At 40.9% G+C, this 22,840-nt stretch overlaps 1 protein-coding gene across 10 annotated transcripts in view; it reads left to right on the top strand.

Moving 5' to 3' along the window:
• LOC124789871 (liprin-beta-1) overlaps positions 1 to 22,840 on the top strand; it is a 303,083-nt gene that overhangs the window by 178,564 nt on the left and 101,679 nt on the right. For 4 of the 10 annotated variants that reach the window (XR_007016176.1, XR_007016174.1, XM_047257386.1 and 1 more), the window contains exons 1-6: positions 5,159 to 5,857; positions 8,809 to 8,955; positions 9,193 to 9,860; positions 10,680 to 10,859; positions 16,647 to 16,862; positions 17,287 to 17,409. Coding sequence is in view for 2 of the 10 variants with exons in the window: in XM_047257386.1 (XP_047113342.1) it covers positions 5,611 to 5,857; positions 8,809 to 8,955; positions 9,193 to 9,860; positions 10,680 to 10,859; positions 16,647 to 16,862; positions 17,287 to 17,409 (1,581 nt within the window). In the remaining 8 variants the exon portion in view is untranslated. Of the gene's footprint in view, positions 1 to 5,158; positions 5,858 to 8,015; positions 8,183 to 8,808; positions 8,956 to 9,192; positions 9,861 to 10,679; positions 10,860 to 16,646; positions 16,863 to 17,286; positions 17,410 to 22,840 lie in introns of those variants that run through there. The other 6 variants (XR_007016179.1, XR_007016180.1, XR_007016175.1 and 3 more) reach the window with 5 other exon arrangements.

The following is a 22,840-nucleotide window of genomic DNA, read 5'->3' as shown; positions in this document are numbered from 1 at the left end:
TTCCAGTTCATCAATCTCATTTTGCGCAGAATCCAATGCAATTGATTTGACAGAAATTTCCTCATTGTATGGATGTTAGTGCCTGTAACTTTTGACTGACTTTCCTCATTGATTCGTGTGGGCTGCAGGTGAACGGAGTATACTTACACCTATCTACATTTGGCTCACCCCTTTCGTCAAAATGGCTCTGAGCACTGTGCGACTTAACTTCTGAGGTCATCAGTCGCCTAGAACTTAGAACTAATTAAACCTAACTAACCTAAGGACATCACACACATCCATGCCCGAGGCAGGATTCGAACCTGCGACCGTAGCGGTCACGTGGTTCCAGACTGAAGCGCCTTTAACCGCACGGCCACACCGGCCGGCTCCCCTTCCGTCCATTCTCATATTATAGAAGCTTCATTTGTCTCGCAAATGTTTCTACCTCCATCGATATTACTAACTGAGGAGGAGCACGACCTGTAGACATCTATTAGCCCATAGAATAACAACAATACTATCTGCTCGGGCATATTAAAGCACATTCCTGCTAAGATCGGTCGGTAAGGCACCACGTTTCTCAAACTACAATATAAAGAAAGGAAGATTAGGATTTCATGTCCATCAGAAGAGGATACGAAGCTCTAGATTAATCTGGAAAGAATGGCAAAGATAATCTGCCAACTCATTAAAAAAAGCCGTCAAACATTCCCATTAGTGTAGTTAGAGAAACAAAGGAAAACCTAAATCATGTAGTTGGAACTGAGAGGTAAACCGTACTACTACCACTCACGAATCGCGTCTCTTAAACATCGCATCACCTCACGCTGCTCCGGAATACACCTTTCTCACCACACAGAATTTTCAGACTCTCTCCGAGATATGGTGAATTCACGTACCTAAGTATTATGTCCGCGAAGATAGATATAAAGTCATCTAATAATTTTAAATCATCCTGTATCTTTGTTTCCAGTAAGATGAGTGAAATTCTCCTGTATAAAACAGATACAAATTTCTGATTACCTTACTAGTGAGATAACGTGTTAAATATTTGACGTTAAGCATATAAGAGAGAAAAGGTTTGAAATTACGCTTGAAGTGTGTTGGAAATCGTCAGTTGCCTTCATTATCGAACACTGGATGAGTATTATGTGGGTAATTTGCTCTCCGTTTCAAGCAAAGGCTAGTTTTTCTCTCATCTCAGTGCTTATGACTCATATCCTGAACTGTGTATTGTAAAATGGTATAATTTTGCAGTTACAAGCTGTGGTATGTATGGACGCTATCTGTAAAATTGTTGCGAATAGAGTTAGTAATAAAGAAGCAGTAAATTAAAACATCATATCTGATGCGGCAGTTTTACTGCATGAACAGCGATAATGTCAGCGATAATGTAGTAAGGGATGAACTCTTTTTCCTTTTATCATATTCTGAGGGGGGAAGGGGTGCCAGGTGCCAGCAAAAAAAAGTTTCGTAAGGGTTTGAAATTATGTTTGATGTTTGCCGAAAATCACTAAGTGCTCTCATTCCGTAATACTGGATGAGTATAGTCTAGGTATTTGCGCGCGGTAAGTTCGCTGCCCACAATCATACACTGAGCTGACAAAAGTTGTGGGGTACCTCTTAACATCGTGTCGGTTCTCCTTTTGCCCGACAAAGTTCAGCAACTCGATATGGCATGGACTCAACAAGTCGTTGGAAGTCCTTCGCAGAAATCTCTCTATAGCCGTTCATAATTGCGAAAATGTCGGTGCGATGCAGGATTTTGTGTACGAACTGACCCCTCGATTATGATCCACAAATGTTCGATGGGATTCATGTCGGGTGTTCTAGATGGTCAAATATTTCGCCCAAATTGTCCAGAGTGTACTTCAAACCAATCGCGAACTTCTGTGGCCCGGTGACACGGCGCATTATCATCCATAAAAATTCCATCGTTGCATGGTAACATGAAGTCCGAATGACTGCAAATGGTCTCCAAGTAGCCGAACAAAACTATTGGCAGTCAATGATCGGTTCAGCTGGATCGGAGGACCCAGTCCATTCTGAACACAGCCCACACCCTTATGGAGCCACCACCAGCGTGAACAATGCATTTCCGACAACTTGAAAACGGCGCTCATCTGACCAGGCCACGGTTTTCCAGTCGTTAGGGTCCAACGGTTACGGTCACGAATCCAGGAGAGGCGCTGAAGGCGATGTCGTGCTTTTAGCAGAGGCACTCGCGTCGGTCGTCTGTTACCATAGTCCATTAACGCTAAGTTTCGCCGCACTTTCATAACGGATGCATTCGTCATACGTCCCACATTGATTTGGGCGGTCATTTCAGACAGTGTATGCCTAAAATTTGGTATTCTCGGCACACTCTTAGCTCTGTGGATCTCGAAATATTGAATTCCCTAACGATTTTCGAAATGGAAAATAGCATGCATCTATCTCCAAATTCCATTCCGTGTTCAAAGTCTGTTAATTCCCGACTGATGACCATAGATGTCGAGTCCCATAGTGCTCAGAGCCATTTGTTAATTCGCGTCGTGCTGCCATAATTACGTCGGAAAACTTTTCACATGATTTACTTGAGTAGAAATGACAGCTTCGTTAATGCACTGCCGTTTTATACCTCCTGTACGCAATACTATCGTCATCCGCGTATATGAATATCGCCATCGCTTGATTTCTCTCAGTGTATATACAGTTTCTAATAGTAATACTTAATCGTTAACATAGGATTCTATCTCTTAATGAATAGATTATGATGGCTTTTTTAATTTTTAAATTCGGTCAATAAGTTTTAGGTCATACACCCCGTACACACATTGCGTGACGTCTTATTGATTACGGAAGAAAAACTTTTCTTGCAGATACGTATGATACACGGAATGATGACGCACCAATTTTCTGCCGGCCGAAGTGGCCGTGCGGTTAAGGGCGCTGCAGTCTGGAACCGCAAGACCGCTACGGTCGCAGGTTCGAATCCTGCCTCGGGCATGGATGTTTGTGATGTCCTTAGGTTAGTTAGGTTTAACTAGTTCTCAGTTCTAGGGGACTAATGAACTCAGCAGTTGAGTCCCATAGTGCTCAGAGCCATTTTGAACCAATTTTCTGCTGCCTTGTTGACTGTACAATGAAAAGTAAGTTTTCTCAGTGCCAAGCCAATCACAAAACAAGTAATAATTTACGACACATATACCTTTCCAATAGTTTGTAATATGTCCCCACAAGTTTCGAGCCGGAAGATCATACTGATATCATTAATACATCATTATTCTAACTATATCTAAATTTCAAGACTTTAGTGTTAGGATGTTTGTGAGCTGTTTCCTTGGTTCGCTTGTGTTATTTGTGAGCTATTTGTTGCCTAATGGATGACGGACAGATAGATACGTTGTTGGTGACGTCTGCGACTATTTTCTGAAATTTGCACACCATCGTTCGTTTTCTCTTTCAGACACTTCTTACCACCGGTAAAAGTTTTGCAAGGCGTTATATGTGTCATAAGTGTGGAATAATTTCGAGAGTTAGAGCGATGTTGTTCACAGGATGACCTTCGTTGCAGTGGCGGCCGCAGAGCCATTCCATTGGTGGTACAAAATTTAGTAAATAAAAAAAATCCCTTATTATTACAACGGCGCTCTTCGTACGCACAGTAAGAGTTTCATATATTGCTGGATTTCGAGAGAGAGAGAGAGAGAGAGAGAGAGAGAGAGAGATAAGGGGGGGTTGCTTTAGCTATCTTTTTCTCATGTCTGCATGAGAAATAAAACGCAACAACACTTCGAAAATATCTCTCGGATACATAAATATGCGCGCGCGCACATGTCGACCGCGGGAATTTTCACTGCTCATAGGGAATGTGCAGACACTTTTACGTGACAGTCAGAAGTAGAAGGTGTTTTGAAGTTAACGGTTACGTAAGTTGCCGATAGAGATGGCGCCTGAACAGTTTCTGTCTGTTCCTTTCTGCTGTTTGTTTTGACTGTCTGTTGTTTGTCTATTTTGTCTATATTGTGAATCCAGTTCGAGCTGAATGTTGGTTTTACCTAGAAATGAAAGACTCAGAAGATTATTTACGTGTCGCTTTGACATTTCATGTACTTTCACTTTAACCATATACGCCTAATAACAGTTGTTCCGGTCTTGCACCAGTAAACAAGTCCCCAAGTAACACGCAAGGAAAACAGAACACAGCATTGTTTTCTTCACAGCCACAAATACAATTGTTCTTCTAGTAAATTTCAGGATTGAATTTTGTTTGTCGCTGCAGTGTCAGGTTCGGTAGTGGCCTACCTAGTGTTTTTATCTGAATTTTTCACTGGGGTCCTGTCGCAAAATGGCGTTTTTTAACCATTCACTTCGTTTGTTCATGTTTATAACTTTCACAGTCAACCGAAGTTTCACTTAAAGAAAACACACTGCACAGTGCTATACTTCTTAATTACCAGGCCTAACAGTGAACTGAAACATGTTTGGACAGAACCTCATTACACGAACGTGACGAACATAAAGAGAAATACTACACTGTTGTTTTGAAAACAGGTGTTCAACACGTGGTGAATACGTTAGTTTTTTGTTCTCCACCGAAGCATGTAGAAACCAACATCCCCGCCTCACAGCGCTTACGAGAGCAGACGCTGTAAATCTGGAGCTGGCTCCAGGTGTTAGAAAACTTCCACAACAGCGCGCGCGGCTTAACGCGCCTCTTCAAATCAGAGCACACATACAAGGAAACAATGTTCTATGTGCAATTCGTATAGCTCTGCTTTTCTCTTTCATACAAGTGAGTCCACGGCACAGCGGTATTACCCCAGCCGCCCCTGGTATGTTTTACCGACCGTAGCGTACTTTCAGTGTGAGGCAAAGCGGATGTTTGGGTGTAGGCCTCCCAGGCCGGGGCGGCATGACGACTGTAAAACAAGAGACAGAAGTCGGGAAAAAGTTGATGGTAGGGTGGGGGGAGGAGAGGATATAAAGGTAGGAGATGGTGTGGACGGGGGGGGGGGGGGGGGGAGGGCAGGCGACGGACAGCGGGAGGCCCTGTGGCGGGCAGCGCGGCGGGCCGCGTCACGCACGTTGTTCCCGTGCGTGTTCAAAGCGAGAGGGCAGACCGCTAAATATAACCGCGCGGAAGCTCTCGCGGCCAGCCGCCGGGTCGACGCTGCTCAGTCGGCATCGGCAAGGCGCTCCGCCGCGTGTCGCACGCCGCCGCTGTCACCTCCATCAGTGCCGATCGCTTGCGTCATCGCCGCTCGACAGCAAGCGACGCCCACGCTCGCGCCGCACCGCCACATTCGAAACGCCTCGGCGGACCACTCGCTTTCTTTCCGCTTCCGCGACACCTCTCGAACTGCCTGCTGGCGCAAATGCACGTGTAACGACGCTGGTCCTTGCGTTCGTAAACGACGTGGAGACCAGGTTGCACACTAACCTGGTGCGAAATGCCCCCGCGACGCTCGAGTTAGTTTGGATCTATTTGTGGAGCTCACCCCCCCCCCCCCCCCCCCACCACATTTCACTGGAGGAAAAAGAATTGCGCCAGTCCACACCAACTTGGATCTGCGATCTCATAAGAACACCGCACGCTGAGAAACTGGTACGGCGTGCAGAAGACACGAGCACCCGTGTACGGAAATGTCCGAAGGCACAGTGCGCGCGCATTCGGCTGCGCCAGCGATGTCGCTCAACCGCGCTCGGCGCCTCACCGATGTGCATCGACGCTCTTGCGAAGCCAAACACGACCGAGACCACGACCGCCACGGTCCCGATGACGACGACGACGACGACAGTCTGACAATGAGCAGCGATGACGAAGGCGGCGATCACAGGAAGGCAGAAGGCGACTGGCAGCGACGCAGCACGGGCCCCGGCGCCACCGCAGGTTTCGCACATTCATTCCTCCTCCGCCTCCAGCGCGAGGTCACTTCGCACACCCACCGATGGTTCCACTAGACAGAGCTCGACTCATCTAACTCGCATCACCCCCAACATTCACTAAACCGTTTAAAATATCGAAACGAGGCATTTGTCAAATAGTAGTATTCAGGGGACAGGTATTTTCACTACTCGACGTTCTAGATAGTTATTTAATTACTCTACCATCATTGTATCGAAGATTGTGTGAGAACTCTGAGACTGTTTCGAAACAGATCGATAAGACAGCCACATTTTCGTTAAATTAAAGGTGTATTTTGCTACAACTAGTTTCAAATCGAAGCCCATTTTCAGGTGGCAGCATACATTTCTTAAGGAAACTTCCTATTTTTCGTATCAGATAAGATGCTCCTTATATATAACGACACCGAGTACAATTTTCGCGCAATGTACCTTGCTAAACATGTCTTTACCATCCACTGTTTTATAATTTTCATCAAAAAAGTTCTCTAACTTCATGACGAAACTGTAAAATTTGCGTTAGGTGTGGCTGCTGCCCTCTGAAGATAGACGTGGAACAGCAAGTTACGGAAGAACAACCCGTTCATTTAACGAGAAGTTTTAGTACCTCGTCTCATTGGTCTACTCTATTTGTTAACTTAGATATAGAAGTAACGTTCACACTGAAGCTGTTCTCAATAAAACATGTAAATTTCCTATCAAAGTCTGCTAATACATCACTGCTCCGCTGTATTAGCATAATTTCCCTGTAAACATAGCCCAACATGGCTGAAACGAAACTGCAGACTACAGCAGCAGAACCTCGACACCACATGAAGCCGTTTTTTTTTCCTTCGAAAAGTCTTGCAAGAAACATTGACTTGCGGTATACCATTTTAGTTTTCTTTTTCACGAACTGTTGATGGTCTTTAAAAATGTACCTCGTTTCAGTATAATTCATTTTAGGTTCAGTATCATCGTAGATTAAAATAAATCTCACAAGTGTTAAATCATACAGGAAAATACTCACCTGCTTTCTTACTATCATATGCCCAAACTTTTGTTTCGATATTCATAACATCTTACGAAATATGGAGAAAGTAATGACGTCACAACTTGGAAGACGGGCATATATAGGCTGTCACGTAGTCATATTGGCGAGAAGAAGCGTACTGATCAAATATTCCTTTCGAAAACACGACTGCGACTTTCAAAAAAGGAATTTCGGTGACAGTGGTAGAAACTCAGCGCACGGTCAATTCAAAGTCGATGCAGTAAAATATCTTTTTCTGTGACTCTTTGAACTTCCCTCCTTCTAACTAAAGAGTACGAGAATCGAAGTAGCGCACTTCGTTAATTACAAAAGTTGTTGCACATTTAAATAAAAATATTAAATCTCCGATGTTGCAGCGGGTGTGGATTAGAAGACAATCCTAACAGTGTGCTTGGTAGACTAGTCTTTAAAGAGTGGCCACACACTGCATTTTAAACAACACGTATTTCACAGATTATGTAAGAGGAAAAAGCGTATCAGTGCTACCTCTCCCACTGCTGTAACATTTATTGATGGACGTTAGAAGAAGAACAATGATACGTCGTACAGATTGGTTGCAACTAGTTAGAAACCAGATAATTGATTTAATTATTCTGCACATTATTATTGGAACTGGTTTTTTATTTCGTATTCCTCTTCATCCGAAAAATCGACATAAAGTTTTGTTTGTTGTCGGAAATGAATCGTCCACGTATTAGCCCCCAATAATTATCTCTTGATATTATTAGTTTTTTAAGTTTTCATAGACACTGTCGTGCCTCACCTATCTTTCCAGGAGTACTGTAGAGTGCTTGTTGCACACTCTCGGCTCACATCGTTGAACATAGCAGCAACATTGACGTGGGAATTTGTCTTACAAATTAGTGTTTATAATTGGAAAATCGAAGTGTCGAGGCAGGTTTGTCCGCTGGCGCTGAACCCATTACTTTTCGTACATTTTTGTTACGTGCTGATCACGATGTTCACTGTGTGAAGTCTCTAAGCAAAATACGTCGCAGATCTTTCATTTATTTTACACAACGATTGTTTTTGTTAAGAAGTGGCCTATTATTTTTGAAGCTATTCCGTTAACGAAGCATAGATGCTTTTAATCTTTGGCTGAGACAGCCAGGAACTGCACTGGATCCCTGCCAATATGATAGTTTAAGAAGCTCTCTCGAACAGTTCTGTCTTGTTTGTAAGTTTGTAAGTCGTTGCTGGTCAGGACGATGAAGAAGCGTGCATTACCAAAAGGAGGGCTTCATCCAGCCATTTGTGCATTTATGTATACAAAAATGGGTTTGTACCACACCTTTGGTTTTCTGCATCTGACCATTCCAGTGATTTCATCGTATTTAAGACATATTCCCATGAAGATTAAGAGAGACATTTGTATCTAAATTTGGAATTTGACAGTTGTTGCAATTGTGTTACTCACTTGCACCACGCTACGTTGTTGATTGTGCATTTGGGGTGGGGGAGGGGGGGGGGGCGACATCAGTTCACCCACAGTTTGATGACTGTACCATGTAAACAAAATTTGGTGTTATTTCCCATTATATCGAAAAATGTGTTAAATATATTTAATTGCCCTCGTTTTTCTCCCTTTCTATGTTCGAAAGTGTTTCACAGTTCCTAATTTACAGTCCACTGCCGTAATTAAAGTACTTTCTGCTTGAAATGTTTTGTGTAAGGTGTGTGTAATAATTATTTATTTCGGCGTCAGAAATTATTCAACTCTGAACCACATGCAATTGTTGAAGAGATTAGAATTCCCTGTACCATTGGAAGTAGACCTGTACAACAGTTTTATTATTTATCATGAAAACTATTTCAGAAGTGGTAGGATGTTAGGAAAATGCCAGTAATTTAGTAATAGTAAGAGATTATTTGAAAACGTACTTAGTGGTTTCTGATGCTACCAGGTGGCGATGACTCAAGCCCAGACGATGAGTCTACACTCAAGTGTGGAGCTGGACAGTCACATTCAGACTCTTCCCATTCCAGCTCGTCCTCAGAACTTTCATCCTCATGCTCTTCTGACGAAGACAAACAGAAGCAGTCCCACCAAGGTGGGCCATTTAACTGATGTGTGACATACAAAATCATTCCTTGCTTGTAAAAGTACAATGAAAATAATGAGTTAAATTGGCTATAACCTCTTTTTTGAGAAGATATGCTGTACTTGTAATTATTTGTTTCACATTTTCATTGTAATCTTCTCTCCTGAATGTCACAGAACTACCATTTGATAGTTATTAAATGTAGTAAATAAATTAATCTGATGGGTTACTTCTTGGGTTTGTCAGATCAAAACACAAAGGGCTGCAGAGAGAACTTTCACTGGATTAAGAACTCTTCAGTACCTGTAACGAGAGAAACTGAAGACAGTTGTCTTTTACAAAGTAAGGAAGCAGAAAATGAGGAGAACCACAGTTTCAGCTACATCCAGATAGAACCATGTCGAGGTATACAGAATGAAGAAACTGATTTCCGAACCCTGGAATCACCTGTACACAGAGGCAAGGACATTTCTAGCACTCCAGACTTCAGTAGCGTGAATGGTCCTACACACAAACCGCCACTGCGAGGTTCGGCACAGAAACTGCCGCCCCCATCAGCCTCCCCCTCCGATAAAGGTGGCAGCCTTGACCGCCGACGCAAACGTTGTGATCGATCTACCCGTGATTCCAAGTGCCGGTCATCTGCAGCTCTCCGATACCGATCCCCCTCACCACAACAACGTCTACCAGCTTGCCACGGATCTGTGCACCATGGTTCTTGGTGTGACCTGTCAAGTTCACACTGCCACCTTCACAACAGTCACGGATGTAGCTGTGCTCATGGCATGCCTACACCTCAGATATGCCCATGCCGCAGTTTTTGTGCTTGTCATCTGTGTTCTGGCAGTCAGCCTGATCTGTATGGAGCTGTCCATGGGTGCTGGCATGGTAGCCGGTCAACACTTACCAGCAAGGTTAGGAGATTACGGTGCTCCATTTGTTTCCAAGTTGTGTTAAGTGTTTACAGTGGTCTAGATGGCTCACACTTTTGTGGACATAGAGTTAAACACTACCTTTTCTAACATTCATTCCTTCAGTTTCCACTGTCTCCTATTTCATGTCGTCCTGGTATTAATAACATTATGTTCCATAATTATACTTCTATTCATTCTAACCTGGCATGATGATGCATGCTGTAAATTATCCTTACCTTTTTTGTATTTAAGTGTTTTAAAAACTGACATACATACAAATACTGTAATCAGCATCCCTTGTTTTGTTGTATATTGTGAAGCAAAGTGAGCATGCATAAGGAATTTGTTTGTGTCTACAGTAAATGCATTACAAATACTTCTTAAAAACATATCTCTCTCTCTCTCTCTCTCTCTCTCTCTCTCTCTCTCTCCCCCCCCTCCCCTCCCCTCCCCTCCCCTTCCCTCCCTCCCCCCCCGCCCCCACACATACACACACTCAACATAAATCACCTGTGTGATAGTAATTCATTACATTTACTCATAATGACATATCCTATATTTTCACTTTAATAAGCTATATCTTCTAAATTACATGTCAGCATCAAATGTAGAAGACTATCAACAATACATTTAGTACTATATCATCAAATTTCCATGGTCTCACAGTCTGGAAACATAACATTTAATATCTCTAAATATATATCAGAAGTGAACAAAAATTAACATTGTATTTTATTGTCTCTGTTTCATTTTTTCTTTTAGCTAGACCATCAAACAAAAAAATAAACATCTCATTAAAAAATATCTTATTATTAACAGCCCCCAGGAGAAGGAGAAGAGAGAATTCGAAAACTGGAAGCAGACAAGGAGTCGCTCCAGTTACAAGTGAGTGTTCTGACGGAGCAGATAGAAGCCCAGGGTGACAAGATAGCAGATTTGGAGAAGACATTGGATGAAAAACGGAAGCAGTTGGATAACAGCGAGAATCTTTTACAAAGGGTAAGTCAGAAAAAAAACTGTATCTTACTTTATGATATAGGCTAGTGTTGTCAGTCCTCTGCAGTATTTGTAGGTATCTCTGTTGGGTAAGTAACAGGAATTCCCTTCTCTGCTTAAGTTGTGTATGGTTTTTGAAAGCAAATGAGGTTCTCTATCCTTCATAACTGGCTGAATAACCTTCTCAAGTGACTAAAAATCTTGGTTAGACATCATTAGTGGGAGTCACCTAAAAAATCATTGTGCTGTCCAAAGCAATATTTGAATTGATGAGTTCTTTACTGTTTTGAAATGTATAAATGCAGAATTTTTACACACAAAGGTGTTTGTACGATAACCTTTAGATTTTCAGCAATATTTACACTTTTTCAAAATGTCTTGCTATAATAATTAGGTTATTGTGTATTTAATGCCATGGTGTCAGACAGCCACTTGATTTAATAATTAGTTACTTTCATACCTGGGATTTTCAGCATACGTAACCTCATTTGGTGTTTTGTAGCATATATTTGCAACCCATATGTTGGTTTGGCTTCTCATAAATAATCTTCGGATATGACTACAACTGTGGTATGGCTATCTGTATTACTGAGCCACCCCTCAGCAGAAAGGCTCATGGATGTACATACAATAACAAAATATTTTGTTTTGTGTTTAAGGAACATGCAGTGAACTATGTACAGAGTGACTCACTTTTCTCACTTCGTGACCATAATAAAGTAGATTTGACTGAAATGGTACCACTGAATTTGAGAAAATAAATAGAAAGGAAGGTGCCTGATAGTTGGAAATCAGCTCTCCCACATAAGAAATGCTCTAGAATAGATGTTGATAATTAAGAAGGTGTCTTGCTTTTATCTATAGCAGAAGATTATTTCCAAAACCATATTGAAACATAGAAAGGAGGGGGTCATGTTCTGAACAGATGCTTCATATCAAGAAATAAACTGAACTAGCAAAACTAAGGAAAGAGACTTAAATTTTTTAGACATCAAGAAAGTGTATGGTCTTTCAAACATGCAGTCATATTAGTATTGTGAGAGGAAGCATTCCACAGTAGATAGATTGTGCGTGACCAGTAATGACGCAAATTGCTGTTATTTTGATGATGACAAGGATAGTATCCAGTAGTAAAGGTGGAGATACCTCTTTATTAAGAATGTGATTATTGTTAAGACAGATAGGAACTTTCGAACAGAGGACTGCAGGTTATATTTACAGGGAAAAGGCAATCAAAAGAGGGCCTAAATACAACAATGATAAGAATTAAAATTATATGCATATATTGGAGAAAATGTGTAGTACAAGGCTATGTTTATTTATTAATTGAAAGTTAAGGAATGCTACTGTGTATTAGCAGCTGCTTGGGTTGGCAGTTATATGTATGAGGTGTGCTTACTTGTGTGTATGAATGGTGTGTGCTTCTCAGTTTCACTTTTGCTGAGGAAGGCTGTGGCTCATAAATTTGTGTAAGTGTCTTAATTGTGCCTGTCTGCAACATAATGTGTTTTCTTTACAGTAGAACATTGCAAAGAGAATTGGAAAACAAGTGTGCTACATGATATTTTATTTTAGTATATAAGCTTATTTTGGCTTTATCGCCTTCATCAATACATGTCCTGACATTGTAGACAGACATATGTCAACCTTGAGTAAATCATAATTGCTGTGTGTAGTTGTTGGTTGCAATATTATTTTCAGCAACAATTTAAATTTGTTTGAGAATTTGCTGTTGCACTTATATTATAACATGTTTCTTACTATCTGACAGTTGTAGAAATTAAAGTTTGACGGCTGGTTGTTTTCTGTTTTCCAATTCTCTGCATAATGTCCTACTGTGACATAGTGTGTGCTGCAATTTCTACAGTAAAGAAAATGTCTTCTTCACAGTAAGTAGCAATCTGTTTTTTCCTAGATTGTTGATATTCCTACGTGGATTTACCATTGTTTGATTTTGTGTATTAGTATGTCATTTAATACTAAGAATCTGTATCCACAATGGTAAAATCTTACAAGGGACTGCAAAATTAGAGATTAAATTGAGCATGATACACTTACTACATATTGTAATTTTAATATTTAATGCTGTATTTCCCCAATCACTCAAAAATGTATGCTTAGGCTTTTTCTTTACCATGTGTTAAGGATTTATTCGATGATATGTGTGTTCAGAGTATGAAAAGAATGGCTGCTTACAAGTATCTGTTTAAGTTTTTAATCTAATAATTTTAATAACCCCCCCCCCCATGAACCATGGACCTTGCCGTTGGTGGGGAGGCTTGCGTGCCTCAGCGATACAGATAGCCGTACTGTAGGTGCAACCACAACGGAGGGGTATCTGCTGAGAGGCCAGACAAACGTGTGGTTCCTGAAGAGGGGCAGCAGCCTTTTCAGTAGTTGCAAGGGCAACAGTCTGGATGATTGACTGATCTGGCCTTGTAACAATAACCAAAACGGCCTAGCTGTGCTGGTACTGCGAACGGCTGAAAGCAAGGGGAAACTACAGCCGTAATTTTTCCCGAGGGCATGCAGCTTTACTGTATGATTACATGATGATGGCGTCCTCTTGGGTAAAATATTCCGGAGGTAAAATAGTCCCCCATTCGGATCTCCGGGCGGGGACTACTCAAGAGGATGTCTTTATCAGGAGAAACAAAACTGGCGTTCTACGGATCGGAGCGTGGAATGTCAGATCCCTTAATCGGGCAGGTAGGTTAGAAAATTTAAAAAGGGAAATGAATAGGTTGAAGTTATATATAGTGGGAATTAGTGAAGTTCGGTGGCAGGAGGAACAAGACTTCTGGTCAGGTGACTACAGGGTTATAAACACAAAATCAAATGGGGGTAACGCAGGAGTAGGTTTAATAATGAATAGGAAAATAGGAATGTGGGTAAGCTACTACAAACAGCATAGTGAACGCATTATTGTGGCCAAGATAGATACGAAGCCCACGCCTACTACAGTAGTACAAGTTTATATGCCAACTAGCTCTGCAGATGACGAAGAAATTGAAGAAATGTATGATGAAATAAAAGAAATTATTCAGATTGTGAAGGGAGACGAAAATTTAATAGTCATGGGTGACTGGAATTCGAGTGTAGGAAAAGGGAGAGAAGGAAACATAGTAGTTGAATATGGATTGGGGGACAGAAATGAAAGAGGAAGCCGCCTGGTCGAATTTTGCACAGAGCACGACATAATCATAACTAACACTTGGTTTAAGAATCATGAAAGAAGGTTGTATACATGGAAGAACCCTGGAGATACTAAAAGGTATCAGATAGATTATATAATGGTAAGACAGAGATTTAGGAACCAGGTTTTAAATTGTAAGACATATCCAGGGGCAGATGTGGACTCTGACCACAATCTATTGGTTATGACTTGTAGATTAAAACTGAAGAAACTGCAAAAAGGTGGGAATTTAAGGAGATGGGACCTGGATAAACTAAAAGAACCAGAGGTGGTACTGAGATTCAGGGAGAGCATAAGGGAGCAATTGACAGGAATGGGGGAAATAAATACAGTAGAAGAAGAATGGGTAGCTTTGAGGGATGAAGTAGTGAAGGCAGCAGAGGATCAAGTAGGTAAAAAGACGAGGGCTAGTAGAAATCCTTGGGTAACAGAGGAAATATTGAATTTAATTGATGAAAGGAGAAAATATAAAAAATGCAGTAAGTGAAACAGGCAAAAAGGAATACAAACGTCTCAAAAATGAGATCGACAGGAAGTGCAAAATGGCTAAGCAGGGATGGCTAGAGGACAAATGTAAGGATGAAGAGGCCTATCTCACTAGGGGTAAGATAGATACCGCCTACAGGAAAATTAAAGAGACCTTTGGAGATAAGAGAACGACTTGTATGAATATCAAGAGCTCAGATGGAAACCCAGTTCTAAGCAAAGAAGGGAAAGCAGAAAGGTGGAAGGAGTATATAGAGGGTCTATACAAGGGCGATGTACTTGAGGACAATATTATGGAAATGGAAGAGGATGTAGATGAAGATGAAATGGGAGATATGATACTGCGTGAAGAGTTTGACAGAGCACTGAAAGACCTGAGTCGAAACAAGGCCCCCGGAGTAGACAATATTCCATTGGAACTACTGACGGCCGTGGGAGAGCCAATCCTGACAAAACTCTACCATCTGGTGAGCAAGATGTATGAAACAGGCGAAATACGCTCAGACTTCAAGAAGAATATAATAATTCCAATCCCAAAGAAAGCAGGTGTTGACAGATGTGAAAATTACCAAACTATCAGCTTAATAAGTCACAGCTGCAAAATACTAACACGAATTCTTTACAGACGAATGGAACAACTAGTAGAAGCCAATCTCGGGGAAGATCAGTTTGGATTCCGTAGAAACACTGGAACACGTGAGGCAATACTGACCTTACGACTTATCTTCGAAGAAAGATTAAGGAAAGGGAAACCTATGTTTCTAGCATTTGTAGACTTAGAAAAAGCTTTTGACGATGTTGACTGGAATACTCTCTTTCAAATTCTAAAGGTGGCAGGGGTAAAATACAGGGAGCGAAAGGCTATTTACAATTTGTACAGAAAGCAGATGGCAGTTATAAGAGTCGAGGGGCATGAAAGGGAAGCAGTGGTTGGGAACGGAGTGAGACAGGGTTGTAGCCTCTCCCCGATGTTATTCAATCTGTATATTGAGCAAGCAGTAAAGGAAACAAAAGAAAAATTCGGAGTAGGTATTAAAATTCATGGAGAAGAAATAAAAACTTTGAGGTTCGCCGATGACATTGTAATTCTGTCAGAGACAGCAAAGGACTTGGAAGAGCAGTTGAATGGAATGGACAGTGTCTTGAAAGGAGGATATAAGATGAACATCAACAAAAGCAAAATAAGGATAATGGAATGTAGTCTAATTAAGTCGGGTGATGCTGAGGGGAATTAGATTAGGAAATGAGACACTTAAAGTAGTAAAGGAGTTTTGCTATTTGGGGAGCAAAATAACTGATGATGGTCGAAGTAGAGAGGATATAAAATGTAGGCTGGCAATGGCAAGGAAAGCGTTTCTGAAGAAGAGAAATTTGTTAACATCCAGTATTGATTTAAGTGTCAGGAAGTCATTTCTGAAAGTATTCGTATGGAGTGTAGCCATGTATGGAAGTGAAACATGGACGATAAATAGATTGGACAAGAAGAGAATAGAAGCTTTCGAAATGTGGTGCTACAGAAGAATGCTGATGATTAGATGGGTAGATCACATAACTAATGAGGAAGTATTGAATAGGATTGGGGAGAAGAGAAGTTTGTGGCACAACTTGACCAGAAGAAGGGATCGGTTGGTAGGACATGTTCTGAGGCATCAAGGGATCACCAATTTAGTATTGGAGGGCAGCGTGGAGGGTAAAAATCGTAGAGGGAGACCAAGAGATGAATACACTAAGCAGATTCAGAAGGATGTGGGTTGCAGTAGGTACTGGGAGATGAAAAAGCTTGCACAGGATAGAGTAGCATGGAGGGCTGCATCAAACCAGTCTCAGGACTGAAGACCACAACAACAAGAACAATTTTAATAATTTAAAAATTTTAATTTAATAATATATTTAAATTATCCTTTATGGTTTCATTTCTTGTCGTGATAGCTGGGTGTTCAATTTATTCTTTATGGTTTCCCTTCTTATTGTGATAGCTGGGTGTTCGTTTTCTTCTTTCTTTTATTTTATATTTCACTCATCCAAACCCCAGAATTTACTTTTCTTGTTTCATATAGTAATACGATTTTCTTGTTTCATATAGTAATACGATTACTTTTACTGTGTAGGAAATGTTGACAAGGTCATCCCTGGAAACTCAGAAACTTGAATTAATGTCCACTATATCAGATCTCAAGTTACAAATGGCAGCTCTTGAACGAGAAAACATAGATTTACGAGAGCGACTATCGGAAGAAAGGCGTCGAAACAAACCACCTCTTGCACCAAGGGCTGCTGTTCATGCCACTTCCACACCCATTGGTTCACCAGGAGCGAATATGCAGGTAGGTATACATACCTCTCAATGAGGAGCAGTATTAGTTGATAAATGATAATGCACTTACATCTTTTATTAGTGCTAAATTTTGTTTGGCAGCAGAATTAAGTTTAATATAACACATTGTTTCATTTGTAGAATCATTCTCACAGCTGTTCATTTTGTTGTACAACTAAATAGATAACATTTCATAATACAGCAATGTGACAAATTTTATTTGCAGTGATGCATGACTTCTTTTCAGTTTTAGTTAGAGCTTCTTTTAAGAAACAGTACTTTTAGAATTTTTATGTTGGTAAATTGTGCAAAAAATGATGCAGGAAGTACTTTGTACTAATCTAAATTGTGGAAACTTGTACAAGCTTGGTAATGTGTAACCAGAATTAAGTTTTGCTAATTGAACTGAAATGGAATGCAATACCGTTTTACAGCAGATACTAGTTGGGGCATCACCTTCACCAAGTCCAGTTTCGTCCATGTCTGATGGCAGTCCACGTCGCATAGGAAGTCAGTCAAATAGCGGAGAAGACTACAAGGATATACCCCCTCCTAGAGTAAGCATATCTCTTCCATGCCTGTTATTATACCTCCAGCAACACCAATGAATTTCATCTGAAGGGCTCATCTTCTTTATTTATGCTTAAATACTTCCAGTAAATAAAACTATTTTTCTCAGGCTGTTTCATTTCTTTTGTCATGATGGGGGTGATTGTTTGACAGTGTTTTTTCATGGCTCTCCTAGGAATGGTGGCAGTTAGTTTCGTTTCCTACTCACTTTCGAGAAATGTGTACCTCATGATTGTAGTGAAAAACAAATAGTTAGTGGAATGTTTAGGTTCTGGAAGTAGATTCATGACAGAGATTCAGCTACATCTCCTTTGATCTTTATTGGAAGAGATTACTATTAAGTACACATGTAACTTTATGAGAACCCAAGGTTAGTTTGTGGAATTATATGCGATAATGTTCTGTATCAGAAAAATATTCCTCTTACACATTTTAAAAGTGGAGGTGGTCTGTGAAGCGCGAGTCTTCTTGAAACCTATCAAAGCTTGATAGGATAAAGTAGTAGCACTTCGATGACTTTATAATGCAGAAGTTTGTTATTTTAGTTGTGATGCTTTTGTTAGAGAAAAGAATTTCTCTAAACGTTACAAACTGCTCTGAGTGTAGCACACAGAGAGATTTTCCCCACTTTCTGTTCATTAAAGGAACAGAAAGATGAGAAATTAACGACATAATTTTTTGTGTACTGCAAACTTTGCAATACGTGTCTGCTGGTATTGGTGTGGTACAAAAGATTCTGGAACACCTGTCTTACTACAGAGCAGTCTCCTTTATTTTGTAAAGGAAATGGTGAACCGCAGTGGAAGATGTTTGCACTTTTTTGGGAAAAAATTTTACCAACTTGGCTTGAAATCAGCTGACAAAAAAGCAGAAGACAGAAACAATTACTATATGTCAGTAATGACTGCAACAGTATCATGAAGAGCAGGTTACATCTCTCTCCCAATGATCACTGAAGATGAAATCTAGTGCCACCATTAATTCTGTAGTCCAAATTAATAAGAATAGCTAACAGTGGCAATAGTGTCAACAAAAGGAAGTGACAGGAGGTGGTGGAGAGGACACAAGGCTCAAGTTCTGGGGGAAGTCAATGACACACTATTGGGGCAGTAATTTTTTTCAGTTATTGGGCTACAATCAGTACTCTCTCCTGTGTTCTGAAGTAACATTGGGCAAACTGATGTGCGTGCAGGAAAACTAATGGCAATAGGTAACTCTTCAAGATATCTCCCAACAGGCTAAATAAATATACCTGTGCAACCAATAAATTGTAAGCTACAACAGTTGTTTTACACATGAGTTTTTGCTGTATCATAATTTCTGTATCCCCTGAGAACTCTGCAACAGTCCAGGAAACTGCCTTACAAAAAGTGTGAAGTACCCAGAATAGCAGGAGGAAATGAAATAGAACTTAACAGGTTGAGAGAGTATGTGATGTTATTAAAGTGATACAAAATCAAATCAGATTTACAAAGAAGTTGGCAGTATGCACCCACTTAGGTGAGCTAGTCTGCAACTGTTGTTAACTGGTCCTTGATATCCTGTACAATGGTGCTGGGGCAGAGTCCAAGATGGTTATGCTGTGTATGGACAAGCATTATGCTGTTGAAAAATGGCACAGTGATACTGTTGCATGAGAGGTAACACATGAGAAAGCAGATGTCCGTGAGGTATACTGCAAGAGCTCCCTCAGTCACTATCAGCCATGCCCTGAAGTCTTACCTGATGGTTTCCCACACCATGATGCCAGGACTAACTCTCTGTGCCTCTCCAAGGCATTGGACTTTGTCTTGTGGACATTTCACTTTTTTATGAGGCAGTGTGTATGGAGGGAAATTCTAGTGCGCATCATTTCAGAAGGTAGTGTAGCTGTGGAGGATTATGTGCATCAAACCCTGCTGACCAAAGGCAGGCAATGAAATTTAATCTCTCTCTGGACACATTGCTGGATGTAGATAACTGCTGTCCTCTAGACTATTACATGGCCATATTTCAGTGACAATACAAATCCAACAATAATTTATAAAGCTTTGCAACATAGAGCATGAAAACTTGAAACAAGAGTATCTACGTACCATCAATTTAAAAAGGAACAAACAGATTCTGGGATTACCTTCACACAAACCTGAAAATAGTTAATTCTTGTGCTTTAGGAATTTTCAAAGATTATTTAATCTGAATAAAGTTGGAAATGATAAGGCTATATGTATAGTTTCTGAAGATTGGAAGAGTCACTTCAAATCTTTATCAGAAGAGATGCAGGATATAGGAGATTATTATAAGATGACAATGGAGTGACAACTGGGATTAAAATTTCAGGGTACTACTAATAATGAGCAACAAGACAAAATTTAAAGCAAAGAAGTGAATCAAAGATGACAGCTTAACTAAAAGCAAAACAAAAGACTGCAATAGAAAAGCCTTTGAAGAATACAAACATATAGAAATGCTCAGCATCATGGGGAATGCTATAGCATGTATACAAGAGGTTGAATATTCAAGTCCTTGCTCCCCCGCCCCCTCCCATCCCCTCTCAGCTATGCGCACGTGCCCCCCCCCCCCCCTGCCCCCCACACACACACACAGTGCAACTATATCCTCCTGATACCATGGTCATAGGGATGTGGTGTGAGAGCAAACCCAAGTATTGACACACAGGGGGACACTGTCATAGATGGATTTTAGTGGGCATTGGGAGATAGTAGGAGACCACTGAGAAAACTGTGTGGATAAGGGTCCATAAATATGCATAACTACAGGGGAGCATAAAAGAGAAAGAGGAGTTATTGGTGTCAGTAATGTGGAGGCAGGAAATAGGGTGGGAATGTGCAGAGTTACTTGAAAACAGTTTTCTGGGCCAAAAGATGTTTTAGAGGGACAGTTGCCATCTATGCAGTTTAGAGAAGCTGATGTCAGCAGGAAAGATCTATATAATATGGGTTGTAAATCACCTCTTGAAATTAACTATTTTGAGTTGAGAAACTAGGTGTGCCACGTGATGCAGTAACCCTTGCCCACTATTTGGCAATGTTCATTCTTACCAATGGACTATTGGTCATTGCACATGCTCTTGTAAAATACTATCCACTTGTTACAGGAAAGATGATGTATGACATGTATTTCAGACATGGTTCTGAGTCATGTAATATGGTACACCATTGACTGGATTTGAATAGGGACTCCCTTCCCTTTGCTTCCTCAGTCTTAGCTTGTGCTCAGTCCCAAATAGTTTCATTCATGTCAGGCTTTTAAACCCTACCCTCTCCTCCTCCTCCTTTTGCAGTGGGTTGCGCCATATGCTGCATTGGATAGATATTGAAGCTGGATCTTGCACTAAAGAATGTCCCTTGTGGCCTGGGATTGTAGGAGGACTTACTCAACGAGTGCTCAGGATATTCATTTTGAGGTTGAAGCTCTTGTGTCCATGTCTGCTTATAAATAATTTTTTTTTTTTTTTTTTGGATGGGACCTGCCTTGAGCAAAAGACATTTTTTCATTTTTTAACTGGTTTCAGTGAAGTTAGTCCATCATCAGTGGGTTTTTCTTTTCTTTTCTATTGAACAACAAGGAAAATGCTCTTTACTACCTGTACATATATAAATTCGAGTTTTTAAGGAAATATTCATGAATTTGAGAATAGGCAAGATTTTTTTTATATATGCCTTGTTACCACATGCTGTGATTTTTATTTTTTTAATTACAGAGGCAGCTTCCCCTTAATGCACCAATGTCCTCAGAACCGAATGTGTCTGTGGTGGATGATGATAGCTGTTAGCATGCAATATTGTTAAGTGCGGGCATGTTTCCAGGAAACACTGTGGCTGAGACACCCCATTTGTTTTACAGTGGATGAGGATGTCGAGGAAAGGCGCAGTGCACCATCAGTCTCAACTTCAGTCGAGAGCTTGATATTGTTGTGGATATTGTTGATGTAGTCCAAAAATTCTCCCAGCTTTTTGTATCCATGAGACCAATCAAGAAACGTGTTATTGACATCATGATAAAAGCAACTAGGCTTTGTAGGAGCCATGCCCAAGGTGATGTCCTCAAAGTGCTGGTTGGCTATAATTGGAGATAACAGGCTTTCCATCACGATGCTGTCCATCTGATTAAAATATTTTCCTTCATACAAAAAATACGAGGACATCAGAGTGTGCTTAAATAAATTCACAACGGTAGTGTCAAATGACTGGGAGAGCAGATCTGGGGAATATTGGATGGGAAAGCACAAGAATAATGAAACCACATCAGACCTGACCATAATATCTCCTCCTCCAAGAGGCAGGCATGCATTTAATTTGACTGATGAAATTGGTTGTATTCTTGATATGGTGAACACAGTGACCAGTGTGCAGAGTAAGGAGGCTGGCCAGATGTTTCACTATCTTAAAGTTGGCGATCCACTGGTGCTTATGATGGGACATTCAGGTGTGTTCTTCTTGTGAACCTACAATGTAGGTGGTAGAGGTGCACAAAGGACGAGATTTTTAATGACACTCTCTTCCAGTGAAGACCTCTTGAGAAGCTCCGACATTCGTCATTATTCTGGATGTCAGGTCCCTTGATAATTTTTGATATGTCTCCTCCTCCTGTATCAACCAAATCTTCACATCATAGTTGGCTCATTCCATAATGGTGGTTGCATTGCCTGTGTCAGCTGACAGGAGAGGTGTGGCACATGCATCGATGTTTCTCGTCATGATGTTGATAATGGCAAATTCTCTAATTTTCTGCTCTGAGCCATGCTGTTGCTGCGAAAGGCGGCTGAAATTCCCTTTCTGCTTTTCTTTGGTTATCTTTTGTGATGACATTTGCTGTGCTGCTGTGGCTACATCAATTCATTCCCAATCCAAAGCTGAGAGGAATTCCATCAGCTGCAGGCAGATGGCCATTAGCTCGTGTCTGTCTGTGTCCAACTGCTTTCTGGTCTTAAAGAAGTCTGCAACAATCATCATCTTGTAATCCTGGCAGCTGACAAGGGCAATGCAGCCATCATAATGGAATGAGCTGACTGTGATGTAAAGGTTCGGTTGATGCTGGAGGAAGAGAGATATAAAAAATTATCAAGGGACCTGACTCCAGAACAATGAGGAAGATTTTGGAGCTTCTCAAGAGGTTTTCACTGGAAGAGAATGTCATTAAAAATTGCCTCCCTAGGGTACCTCGACCACCTACATTGTATGGCCTTACAGAGGTTCAGAAGAAGAACACACATTTAGTTCCCATTGTGAGCAGCATGGATCACTGTTTTACAGACTTGCTAAACATCTGGCCAGCCTCCTTACTGTGGACATTGGTCACCGTGTACACCATATCAAGAACATGACTGACTTCAATATTATGAGAAGGAAAGCTGCTACTCACCATATAGTGGAGATGCTGAGTCACAGATAGGCACAACAAAAAGACTTTCACACT

Source organism: Schistocerca piceifrons, chromosome 3 (assembly GCF_021461385.2).
Source record: "Schistocerca piceifrons isolate TAMUIC-IGC-003096 chromosome 3, iqSchPice1.1, whole genome shotgun sequence".
NCBI classification, from domain to species: domain Eukaryota; kingdom Metazoa; phylum Arthropoda; class Insecta; order Orthoptera; family Acrididae; genus Schistocerca; species Schistocerca piceifrons.
This window is presented reverse-complemented; position numbering and strand designations above follow the sequence as displayed.